We start from the raw sequence: 13,547 nt of genomic DNA on the forward strand, positions 1-13,547 counted from the left end.
GAATAATGATAGTAAAGATGATCCAAAATCTTGGAAATCGAATGGAGAAAATATAAGAAACGGTTAACAAGGACCTAGAAGAACTAAAGAGCAAACAAACAATGATGAACAATACAATAAATGAAATTAAAAATTCTCTAGAAGGAATCAATAGCAGAATAACTGAGGCAGAAGAATAGATAAATGACCTGGAAGATAAAATAGTGGAAATAACTACTGCAGAGCAGAAAAAAGAAAAAAGAATGAAAAGAACTGAGGACAGTCTCAGATACCTCTGGTACAATATTAAACGCACCAACATTCGAATTATAGGGGTCCCAGAAGAAGAAGAGAAAAAGAAAGGGACTGAGGAAATATTTGAAGAGATTATAGTTGAAAACTTCCCTAATATGGGAAAGGAAATAGTTAATCGAGTCAAGGAAGGGCAGAGAGTCCCATACAGGATAAATCCAAGGAGAAACACGCCAAGACACATATTAATCAAACTATCAAAAATTAAATACAAAGAAAAAATATTAAAAGCAGCAAGGGAAAAACAACAAATAATATACAAAGGAATCCCCATAAGGTTAACAGCTGATCTTTCAGCAGAAACTCTGCAAGCCAGAAGGGAGTGGCAGGACATATTTAAAGTGATGAAAGGGAAAAACCTACAACCAAGATTACTCTACCCAGCAAGGATCTCATTCAGGGTCGATAGACAAATTAAAACCTTTGCAGACTAGCAAAAGCTAAGAGAATTCAGCACCACCAAACCAGCTTTACAACAAATGCTAAAGGAACTTCGCTAGGCAGGAAACACAAGAGAAGGAAAAAACCTACAATAACAAACCCAAAACAATTAAGAAAATGGTAATAGGAACATACATATGGATAATTACCTTAAATGTAAATGGATTAAATGCTCCACCAAAAGACATAGACTGGCTGAATGGATACAAAAACAAGACCCGTATATATGCTGTCTACAAGAAACCCACTTCAGACCTAGGGACACATACAGACTGAAAGTGAGGGGATGGAAAAAGATATTCTATGCAAATGGAAGTCAAAGGAAAGCTGGAGTAGCAATTCTCATATCAGACAAAATAGACTTTAAAATAAAGACTATTACGAGACAAAGAAGGACACTACATAATGATCAAGGGATCAATCCAAGAAGAAGATATAACAATTGTAAATATCTATGCACCCAATATAGGAGCACCTCAATTCATAAGGCAAATACTAACAGCCATAAAAGAGGAAATTGACAGTAACACAATCATAGTAGGGGACTTTAACACCCAACTTTCACCAATGGACAGATCATCCAAAATGAAAATAAATAAGGAAACACAAGCTTTAAGTGATACATTAAACAAGATGGACTTAATTGATATTTACAGGACATTCCATCCAAAAACACCAGAATACACTTTCTCCTCAAGTGCTCATGGACCATTCTCCAGGATAGATCATATCTTGGGTCACAAATCAAGCCTTGGTAAATTTAAGAAAATTGAAATCGTATCAACTATCTTTTCTGACCACAATGCTAAGATACTAGATATCAATTACAAGAAAAACTCTGTAAAAAAATACAAACATATTGAAGCTAAACAATACACTACTTAATAACCAAGAGATCAATGAAGAAATCAAAGAGGAAATCAAAACTACCTAGAAACAAATGACAATGAAAACACAACGACCCAAAATCTATGGGATGCAGCAAAAGCAGTTCTAAGAGGGAAGTTTATAGCAATACAATCCTACCTTAAGAAACAAGAAACATCTCAAATAAACAACCTAACTTACACCTAAAGCAATTAGAGAAAGAAGAACCAAAAAAAAAAAACCCAAAGGTAGCAGAAGGAAAGAAATCATAAAGATCAGAACAGAAATAAATGAAAAAGAAATGAAGGAAACAATAGCAAAGATCAATAATACTAAAAGCTGGGTCTTTGAGAAGATAAACAAAATTGATAAACCATTAGCCAGACTCATCAAGAAAAAAAGGGAGAAGACTCAAATCAGTAGAATGAGAAATGAAAAAAGAGAAGCAACAACTGACACTGCAGGAATACATAGGATCATGAGATATTACTACAAGAAACTCTATGCCAATAAAATGGACAACCTGGAAGAAATGGAGAAATTCTTCGAAAAGCACAACCTTCCAAGACTGAACCAGGAAGAAACAGAAAATACAAACAGACCAATCACAAGCACTGAAATTGAAACTGTGATTAAAAATCTTCCAACAAACAAAAGCCCAGGACCAGATGGCTTCACAGGTGAATTCTATCAAACATTTAGAGAAGAGCTAACACCTATCCTTCTCAAACTCTTCCAAAATATAGCAGAGGGAGGAACACTCCCAAACTCATTCTACGAGGTCACCATCACCTTGATACCAAAACCAGACCAAGATCTCACAAACAAAGAAAACCACAGACCAATACCACTGATGAACATAGATGCAAAAATCCTCAACAAAATACTAGCAAACAGAATCCGACAGCACATTAAAGGATCATAGATCATGATCAAGTGGGGTTTATCCCAGGAATGCAAGGATTCTTCAATATACACAAATCAATCAATGTGATACACCATATTAAGAAACTGAAGAATAAAAACCATATGATCATCTCAATAGATGCAGAAAAAGCTTTTGACAAAATTCAACACCCATTTATGATAAAAACCCTCCAGAAAGTAGGCATAGAGGCAACTTACCTCAACATAATAAAGGCCATATATGACAAACCCACAGCCAATATCTTCCTCAATGGTGAAAAACTGAAACCATTTCCACTAAGATCAGGAACAAGACAAGGATGCCCACTCTCACCACTATTATTCAACATTGTTTTGGAAGTTTTAGCTACAGCAATCAGAGAAGAAAAAGAAATAAAAGGAATCCAAATCGGAAAAGAAGAAGTAAAGCTGTCACTGTTTGCAGATGACATGATACTATACATAGAGAATCCTAAAGATGCTACCAGAAAAACTACTAGAGCTAATCAATGAATTTGGTAAAGTAGCAGGATACAAAATTAATGCAGAGAAATCTCTTGCATTCCTATACACTAATAATGAAAAATATGAAAGTGAAATTAAGGAAACACTCCCATTTACCACTGCAACAAAAAGAACAAAATACCTAGGAATAAACCTACCTAAGGAGACAAAAGATCTGTATGCAGAAAACTATAAGACACTGATGAAAGAAATTAAAGATGATACAAATAGATGGAGAGATCTACCATGTTCTTGGATTGGAAGAATCAACATTGTGAAAATGACTATACTACCCAAAGCAATCTACAGATTCAATGCAATCCCTATCAAACTACCACTGGCATTTCTCACAGAACTAGAACAAAAAATTTCACAATGTGTATGGAAACACAAAAGACCCCGAATAGCCAAAGCAATCTTGAGAAAGAAAAATGGAGCTGGAGGAATCAGGCTCCCTGACTTCAGACTATACTACAAAGCTACAGTAATCAAGACAGTATGGTACTGGCACAAAAACAGAAACATAGATCAATGGAACAGGATAGAAAGCCCAGAGATAAACCCACATACATATGCTCACCTTATCTTTGATAAAGGAGGCAAGAATATACAGTGGAGAAAAGACAGCCTCGTCAATAAGTGGTGCTGGGAAAACTGGACATGTAAAAGAATGAAATTAGAACACCCCCTAACACCATACACAAAAATAAACTCAAAATGGATTAAAGACCTAAATGTAAGGCCAGACACTATCAAACTCTTAGAGAAAATATAGACAGAACACTCCATGACATAAGTCACAGCAATATCCTTTTGGACCCACCTCCTAGAGAAATGGAAAGAAAAACAAAAATAAACAAATGGGACCTAGTGAAACTTAAAAGCTTTTGCACAGCAAACGAAACCATAAACAAGACGAAAAGACAACCCTCAGAGTGGGAGAAAATATTTGCAAATGAAGCAACTGACAAAGGGTTAATCTCCAAAATTTACAAGCAGCTCATGCAGCTCAATATCAAAAAAACAAATAACCCAATCCAAAAATGGGCAGAAGACCTAAATAGACATTTCTCCAAAGAAGTTATACAGATTGCCAACAAACACATGAAAGAATGCTCAACATCATTAATGATTAGAGAAATGCAAATCAAACCTACAATGAGATATCATCTCACACCAGTCAGAATGGCCATCATCAAAAAATCTACAAGCAATCAATGCTGGAGGGGGTGTGGAGAGAAGGGAACCCTCTTGCACTGTTGGTGGGAATGTAAATTGATACAGCCACTATGGAGAACAGTATGGAGGCTCCTTAAAAAAACTAAAAATAGAGCTACCATACGACCCAGCAATCCCACTACTGGGCATATACCCTGAGAAAACCATAATTCAAAAAGAGTCATGTACCACAATGTTCATTGCAGCTCTATTTACAATAGCCAGGACAGGGAAGCAACCTAAGTGTCCATCGACAGAAGAATGGATAAAGACGATGTGGCATATATATGCAATGGAATATTAGTCAGCCATAATAAGAAATGAAATTGAGTTATTTGTAGTGAGGTGGATCGACCTAGAGTCTGTCATACAGAGTGAAGTAAGTCAGAAAGAGAAAAACAAATACAGTATGCTAGCTAACACATATATATGGGACCTAAAAAAAAAAAAGTTCATGAAGAACCTAGGGGCAGGATGGGAATAAAGATGCAGACTTACCAGAGAATGGACTTGAGGACATGGGGAAGGGGAAGGGTAAGCTGAGACGAAGTGAGAGAGTGGCATGGACATATATACACTACCAAATGGAAAACAGATAGCTAGTGGGAAGCAGCTAGCCCAGCACAGGGAGATCAGCTCGGTGCTTTGTGACCACCTAGAGGGGTGGGATAGGGAGGGTGCGAGGGAGGGAGATGCAAGAGGGAAGAGATATGGGGATATATGTATATGTATAGCTGATTCATTTTGTTATAAAGCAGAAAGTAACACACCATTGTAAAGCAATTATACTCCAATAAAGATGTTAAAAATAAATAAATAAATAAAAATTTTTAAAAAATAAAAATAAATTAAAAAGGTAATTTCAAAAAATTATTTAACTGTTCTATCGATTTTAAGGGGCCTCTTTTCATCAAAATGTTCTCTTTTGAAGTGCCCGCAGGATCATTACGATCATAGATTTTTTTCTTTCTTGTTTCATCTTTAAATGTGGGAAGATTCACTTGGGATCCCAGCAGTTCTAAAACATCATTTACATCAATTACTTGAAATACACTTTGCCAAGTCTCTGATTTCACTTAGCAATGGATGTGGATTCTAATTGTACAGTGTGGTCTGATGTTTGCCACATTTCAATTTAGGAACCACCCACCCCCTAGAGCACAGGGTTTCTGGGTCCCACACCACCTCCTGCAGCCACCTGATCTCAGGGCAGCAGTGCTGGGTGGTGCCACCTTCTATCTCAGATTCCTGAAGTTCTTCCGCAATGCTCTGCCTCAGGAATTCTCCACGATCTTGAAATGCCATGCAGCCAATGCAGACACATCCCAGCCTCCCTCCTCCATGGACAATCCTGAGGAAGAGTCTACAGAGTTCCTCAGAGGGTCCCCCGTGCCACTGAGCCTCAGTCATCCACAGGGGCACCCAGTTCAACAATACCCATTCTGGGGTGTCCCTCATTCCCTGTCTCACTAGCTCCATCTCTTATCCCAGCCTCACTGAATCATCTCACAACCACCTGCACCCAAGACCTAATTTCAGGCTGTGCCTCCAGGGAAACACAAAGAAAGACACCCAGAAAGTTATTTCCATGATGGGAAACCCAACCTGAGATGCAGGAAGTGTTGAGCAGGGAGGGTTTAATGAGGGGACTAATTTATAACTAATCAATTTGTTTGTGAATATTTTTATCATCTATGACTTTTGCTTCTCCAAACAATTGTCCTAACTCCAGGGAATTATATAAAAATACTCCCTGCATTATCATTTTCCTATTTTACACTCAAAGATACTGAGACTCAGAGAACTTAAACAACAAGCAGGAGGTCCCACAGCTGGTGAATAGCAGTCAGAGCCTGAACTCATGTCAAAAATTCTCTCACTCACCAGCTTCACAGCCTCGGGCAGACTTCACTTATTACAACCTCAGTTTCCTTCTGTAAACCATGAATGCGATAAGCAGTACAGAGCAGTTGTACACATTAAATAAGCCAATCCATACTAATGTGTATATTGACAGTGTGCTGTGCTCATTTGAGTCATTAATATCAATATTTTATCCATGTAAAATGATGTGTTTCCCTCCACAATAATAGCAAAAAACTGAGGAAAATATTTTGTAAACTTTAAAGTCCTATAAATATTTAAGGAATTACTTTTACTGCTGTGCAGCCTTGGACAACTCACTTGCCTTCTCTGGGCTTTAGAGTTGTAAACAATGAGATGATCACTAAGATTCCTACTAGGTACACTATGAAGGGATTTCATATAATGTGATTTGCAGACCAGTCAAGCATTGATCTAGGCCAAGAAAATCAAAATCAATAAAAAAAAAAACTGATGAAAAATTAAGCCCTTACCCAGATATGAGTAAAGATAAAAAAATCATCATTGCATCTAAAATTTAGAAGTTCACAAAGGGCTTTAAATCCTTTTCATATAAAAAAATTATAATAATAAAATTAAATTCCCAGAAGATATTTTTTCTCCATTTTACAGCTGAAGAAACTGAGTTCTGAGAAGTGATGTGAATAGTAATAATAAAGAAAAATAACAATTGTCACTTCTCTGTGGTTAATGAACAAGAGATGTGTTAATTACTTTACCAGTATCATTTCACTGAATTCTTGCCACAACAAAGTGAGGGATATCCCATTTATCAGTTGAGGAAACTAAGGCTCAGAAACTTCAAGCCCAATTCTGCACTAACCCGTCTGGACAAAGAGAATGTCCTTATCATGAAGGTACTGGTCTAGCTGGATGGTTTTCTGGGAAACCAGTGTGGACCTGTGCTTGACTTGGCAGAGGACAAGGGAGTACACGTTGTCAGCCTGCAGAGAGATGAGCACACTTCTGGTCACATTGTAGGTGTCTCCACTAAGGTGGATGCTGGTCTGGGGCTTTAATAGCTGGTGGGTGTTTTTAATGCAGGTCACAGTAACCTGACATGTGCAGAATCTGGAGGACATGAAGGTCATTTGGATGCTTCTGCCCAGCTCAGATCACTGAAGGGGGCCTTGCAGGGCATAAGAGTGCCTGCTCCTGTCTGTAGGAGAGACCCCACCTGTGAGAGGAGCCCAAACCCAGTGAGAACAAATCCTCAGCATCACCGTGGAGAAGCCCCATCGTCTCCCCTTCCATAGGCTTTAAAGATTACATTCTGACAGTTCAGTTATGAAGCTGATATCAGAGGCCAGACAAGAAGCTACAGGGACCACAGCAGTTTGTAAGGAGTCCGACTCCCAACCACACCTCACAGCCAACACCCACATCCCACAACCCTGCTTACAGACTCTGAGACCTATCCCACCAAGTTCTCACTGCAGCCCTAGGAGGAGGGAGGTACTCCTATCCCCATTTCACAGACGAAGACAGTGAGGCCCAGAGCCTAAGTACCTTGTCCAAGATCCACAGCTGGTCAGTAGAGCCGAGGTTCTTAGCCAGAAAGTAAGGACACAGGGTCTGTGCTCAGTGACCAGGCTCAGCTCTGTCCTCAGTCCCTAGACAGGGAAGGGTGTCTCACTGCTCCCAGAACAGCACAGAGACAGGGTAGGACCACAGGCTTTGGGGTCACAGTCAGCCCAAGTTTGCATTCCCAGCCCCTCCACTGCATAAGCCTGGACAACTCAACTCTCTAAGCCTCCGTTTCCTCATCTGTAAAATGGGGATGATTCTTAATTCTCAGAGTTAATTAATAAATTACATACAGTAACTAGTAAAGAATATGAGACACATGTAATAAATTACATACAGTAACTAGTAAAGAATATGAGACACATGGTGGTCACTCTATAAATGATAACTATCGTCATCCAATACTCACAACCACCACCTAAAGAATTGTTATTAATTATATTTCTAATGTTAGAGGGGGAAAGGCTGAGAGGGTTAGTAACTCACCCAAGTTCCTCACAGTAAACAGAACTCACATTCCAACCCCAGACTCCAACTCAAGGGCTCTTTCTGTTACATCACAGCTGCCTCTATTTCTCCATAGTTTCCCCATAATAATCAGTGAACTTCAATCATTTCCTACTTTCAACCCAGCATGGTCTGGGCATCATGGAGACTGCCATCAATCATTACAGAGCACCCACTGTGCATTCTAATGTCTGGATGCCAAGCAGGGGTCAAAAGAAGGGGTTCCAGCTGGTCCCCACCTGGTGGGCATAACAGTCCTCATTGCTCAGAGGAGGTAACTGAGCTCAGAAACAGCAGTGCTTTGCCTGAGGTCCCAGATGACCCGTGGCAGCTCTGCCAGGTGACACTGATCCATTTGACTCCAAAGTCTGGCCACGACCGAACTTCTGCTTCAGAGCTGTGAGGGTCTCAGCACGGAGGAGATGCATAAATGGACAAAACCCCCTGTAGGGACTTGCAAGAGGCCCCATAGTTTCAGAGCCAATGGTGAGAATTGAATGATGTGGGCAGACATGACAATTCAGGAAGAAATAAATATGAATACAGAGTATCTAAGAGGGGAATTTGCAAAAGACTTGAGATAACACTAAGATTTGTATTCTTAGACAGGATGGAGGAAAAAATACAGAAAACACATTGAATTGTGAACAGACAGCCCTGTCTTCTAATCCAAGCTCTGCTATTTGAGACCCCTGAGACTGGTCTCTCTGCTGCCTATCCTGGCTGTCAAACATCAGACAACATATGTGAGGATGCCTGTCACACAGTAAGTGCTCTACAGGTGTCAGCAAACATGACCAGAAGCACAGAGGTGGGAGTGTGTAAGGGGTGAGAGCTGAAGAAGGGCTTTAGGGGTCAGGCTTGGAAGGTGTTGCTCCAAAGACACGTTAACAACAAACAGAAAGGGGTCTGATGTCAGAAAAAGAAGTTTCCCCACTGCAGATCACAAGGCACATCTAACAGCCACACAGGGGAGTGGTAGAATCAAAGTGATGCTCTCACGGGGCTAACCTTGCAGCAGTGGGACAGATACACGCATGCAGGCGAAGGAGAAAAATAAGACAGAGAGAAAAAACTCAGCATGAGTCAATAAAGAAATAGTGTAACTTGCTTCGGATCAGAAAGGACCAGTTTGTAATTTTTCACACAGATCTATATATCCCGCTGGGTGGATGTTTTTCTTATTTCTTCTGGACACACACCAAAAAAAGGCACTGAGAAGTTGAAAGGTAGTGGGTTCATTGCCCCTGAGAATTCTTAGAGCAGGCAGAAAAGGCCATTTCTTTCAGGGAGAAATAGAATGCAGGGTCAATGCTCCTGTTGTGAAGATGTGTGGTTTTGCAGCCCAGCATCCTGTCTACCCTTTTGCTTGTGGTGGCTTGGGCTGTAATACACGCTACAGGCCCAGAAGCTCACACTGCCTGTAGGGAGTTGTCCTATCCCACTTCCTGTGGTTCTGGAGAGCTGTCAGTCCACACTCTGGCTCACCCTTGGCTGGTCCAGGTCTGGCCAATTCTAATACTCCTATCTCTCCACCTCTCCTCCCCTCCCCAATTTATCCCCTCTGGCCCAGTCATTCACTCTCCCAAGCTGATTCCAGCTGGACCAAGGAAAGATCCGTCCTCAGGGTCTGAACTGCTGGTGGGCAGCTCCCCCTAGTGGAGGATGTTATCTAGGACACAAAAGGTAGATAGGAGGAGATAGAAGATTTGGATAGGGTGGGGGTGAGAAAGAGAAGAAGCAGAAGGAAAATGAGGGACAGAGGAGGGGAGAAGAGAGAAAAAAGAGACTGAGAAAGAAGTGAGAGAGAGCAAACTCAGTAGTAGAGAGAATGAGAATCCTGCACCTGCACCCTCCCTGCTTCCCAGGCAATCTTGTCAAGAATTCTGGCCTCTCTTTAAAATTGAACTCCAGAAACTCTCAGCTGAACCAGTCTTGATTATAGCTTTCCTGGAAGGGATTTTGGTGTCCATCTCTCCTTAATCTCTGCCTTTTCCTGCAGTCAAGAGAACTTTCAACCTGAAGAGTGCATGGAATTGGCGAAGTCCTACTCCTTCTTGAGGAAGATATAGGGGAGGCGGGAATGGAACTTGGGGATGAAGGCTTGAGAGTTTTATCCCAATCCCAGGGCATCCTCCCTTCCTTCACCTTCATTCCTTGCTGCCCTGAGTCCCTGACCTACTGCTGTCTGCACCCCAGGCAGATGGCAGGTGTTTCCAGCCTGGCTGCCCAGAGGGGCTGGGCAAGAAGCTGCACCCGCCTTTTCCCACCCTGGGCCCACAAGGTGGTGTTGGCTTGGACTGGGGGCTTTTCATCCTGGACCACCCAGCAGGCAAACTTGCTGCTGTCCAGCATGGCCTCTGCCTGCCAGGTATGCTCCAGAGTGTAGGTCCCGTCTGGGCTTCTGATAACCTGAGGGGACTTCATGGTCTGTGTCTTGCACCTGTACTCCATTCAGGTGAGGTGCAGCTGGTATGGATAGAAGTGGCCCACATGGCACAGGAGATTCACTCTCTAATGCACATGGATTTGCATTCGAGAGGGCTTCGTGGTGATCTTCAGGGTGGGGGCCACTGGACAGAGAAACAGAAAGGAACATCTGTTCAAATTACCCCTATCTGCCTGCCCTCTATGTCTTTCTCTCCCAGGAACCAACCCTAGAGCTTTCATTCTTAAATCAGTTACCTTTTTTGAAAAAGAAATAAATTTTTCTTGTATGCTCAATGTAAGGCAAATAGAGCTAAGTGTTAGCATTCATTAAATATGGGTAGGGGTACATGGTGTCTGCTATGTTATTTCCTGTGCATTTGAAATATTTCATATCATGAAATATTATTTTAAGAATTATGAACTATAATTTCCATGAGAACAAGGACTTAATTTTATTCATTTCTATATCCTTAGCACTTAGAACAGTGCCTGACACACAGTAGATATTGTGGATGAATGGATGAATTAATTCATTTGTGTTGAATAAATAATACATATTTAAAATTTAAAATAGTTATGATATTAATAAAACAAAGATGTTTGGAATGGAAGCTTAGTCCAGATAATAATAATAAAATCAAATATACATAAACAACTTACTGAGTGTCAGGCAGTGTTCTACGTGCTTTACAGGAAATAGCTCATTTAATACTCACATGAAACCTACAAGGTAGGTGATAATTTTATTCTCATTCTAAGGGGAAATTGAGGCACAAAGAGGTTAACTTACCGAAGATCACATTGATTGTGAAGTGGTACAGTCGGGACTAAACCCACATGGGGGCCTCTGGAACCTGTGTCTTTAACAACTCTACAGCGGGATCAGCCACGGCAAGGCGGAATTCCAATTTCCCAACTGGAAGTCCAAGGGGGCTTCGGGCAAAAGACTCCGAAAGTCAATCCAGGAAAGCGATGCCCCCACCCAGCCTCCCGCCTCCGCAGCTTGGAGCATTCAGAGAGGTCCGTGCTCTTCCGCAGAGCTCTGCCAGGACCCTGTGCGTGACTTCGCAGGTCATCTCCGACAAGACATCTTGGCGGGACCGTGTATCCACACCTTACTGGTGACGGAGTAATTGCCTTTGTCGCCGGTCACCAGGTGCTGAGCTGAGGCTGGATGCTCATCTCTGTCCTTAATCCAGGTGACACTGAAGTCTGAGGAGCCGAAGGAGTCAGTGGTGCAGTTGAAAGGCACCGGATTCCCAGGGGTTGTCCTGTGAGTTGGGCCCGCCAGAGAGATGAAGGGCTGCCCGTATTGGAAAGAGATGGCTGTGACTGTGCGCTGAGAGCCCGCCGCATCCCACAGCAGCAGCCGGAGAGAGGCGCCGTGGTGTGTGCAGCCCTGGGGACTTACTATGTGCCCTGTCTGGCTGCAGCCTCGGGGAGCATATAAACAGATGCTAACAAGTAAACAAGCAAATACAGAATTACAACTGGACCTCAGTGACCTCAGGGAAACCCAAAGAGTGCAGACATAGGAAATGCCTGGAGGACTTATTCTGGAAAGGTGGTATGAGAAGGATTCCTGGAGGAGGTGACATCTTGAGCTGAAACTGAGGAACAGATAGGAGCCAGACGTGGGCCAGGGCAGGGGAATAACATTCTAGAAAGTGGGAACATCAGGTGAGAAGCACCTCGGGCTGGCAGAGTTTGGTTGGCTTGAGAAACTGAGATGTCTGTAGGACTTCCGCATCATGGGCAGAGAGGTCCAGATGGAGAAGAGCCCTGTGGAACATGGGGATGCTCTTGATTCCTTTCTGAGTGTGATGGGAAGCCGTCAGAGATTCTAAACAGAGATGCAAGCTGGTCTCACTGGCATGTTTTAGAAGATAATTGGGGCTGCTGTGTGGAGAATGGAAAGGAGGGTGGTAACCTGGGGGAAGGGAAGCCAATGAGGAAGCAGCACAGAGCTCCAGGTGTGAGGTGATGGTGCCTGGACCAGGGTGGTGAGAAAGGGAGGGACCCATTTGAGGTACATTTGGAAGATACAGCCAGCAAGACTCGTGATAGACTGGAGGGGAGCCAAGGCACAGAATGAACTATGGATAAATGATTCCCAGGTTTTCCTCTTGAGCATTTGGGTGGATGGTGGTTCTAGGTTTTGAGATGGGGCTAAATGGACCAAGTTGGGATGGGTGAGATTTGGTGAGGAATCAAGATTTCCATTTTGGACATAAGTGAGAAGCCAAGAATCACTGCGGGCAGGCATGGCTGGCCCTCCTCCTCAGGTCCTTCCCATTATCACCCCATTGGGCCTCCATCCTCTGCTTGTTCACTTCCAGTGACAGGGGGCTCGCTGCACTGGAGGTGGCTTCATCTGTCCTCACAAGCTAGGGTGAGGCCAGAGTACTTCTTCTAACCTAGGATCTATCTCCTAGAGTCATCCTGACAACTTCAGGACTAGACTCTTCCCTCCCCATCAGAACAGACTACAGAGATCTGAGAGCAGAAGTATCTCCAAGGCTTCACTACATCCCCTGAGCCCCTTCTCTGTGCCAGTATGTGAACTGGGTACTGAGGACACAGAGATGTATCAGACTGGACCCGTGTTGCTGGGGTGGGAAAATAAACCAGCAGCAACAGCACAGGGTGACAGATGATGGAGCGCAGTTCAGGAAGCCATGGGAGCCTGTCCCCTTAGCACACAGCTCTGCATCATGCTCTCCTCTGAGTAGATCCTAGTGGTAATCATCTCCCCTCCCGCACACCGCACCCTGTGGATCATAAAACACTCTCAGGGGCATGTGCTCATTTTCATCTGCGTCCCAACTGTGGGAGGCTGGTATTATTGCCCCACTTTCCAGAAGAAGAAGCAGAGACTCAGAGAGGTTTAGTGACTTGCACAAGGTCACACAGCCTGTGAGTGGCCAAGAAGGGATGTTAAGCATGTCCACCTGACTGTGGGTCCAGCACTC

The 13,547-nt window shown here is 42.7% G+C and overlaps 1 protein-coding gene across 1 annotated transcript in view; it reads right to left on the reverse strand.

The window, feature by feature from the left end:
* LOC137750368 (signal-regulatory protein beta-1-like) overlaps window positions 1-5,532 on the reverse strand; it is a 67,650-nt gene extending 62,118 nt beyond the window's left edge. The window contains exon 1 of the mRNA XM_068524748.1: window positions 5,378-5,532. Coding sequence (XP_068380849.1) covers window positions 5,378-5,532 — 155 coding nt within the window. The remainder of the gene's footprint in view (window positions 1-5,377) is intronic.
* Window positions 5,533-13,547: the final 8,015 nt, after the last annotated feature.

This window comes from Eschrichtius robustus, chromosome 16 (assembly GCF_028021215.1).
Source record: "Eschrichtius robustus isolate mEscRob2 chromosome 16, mEscRob2.pri, whole genome shotgun sequence".
Taxonomy (NCBI): Eukaryota; Metazoa; Chordata; class Mammalia; order Artiodactyla; family Eschrichtiidae; genus Eschrichtius; species Eschrichtius robustus.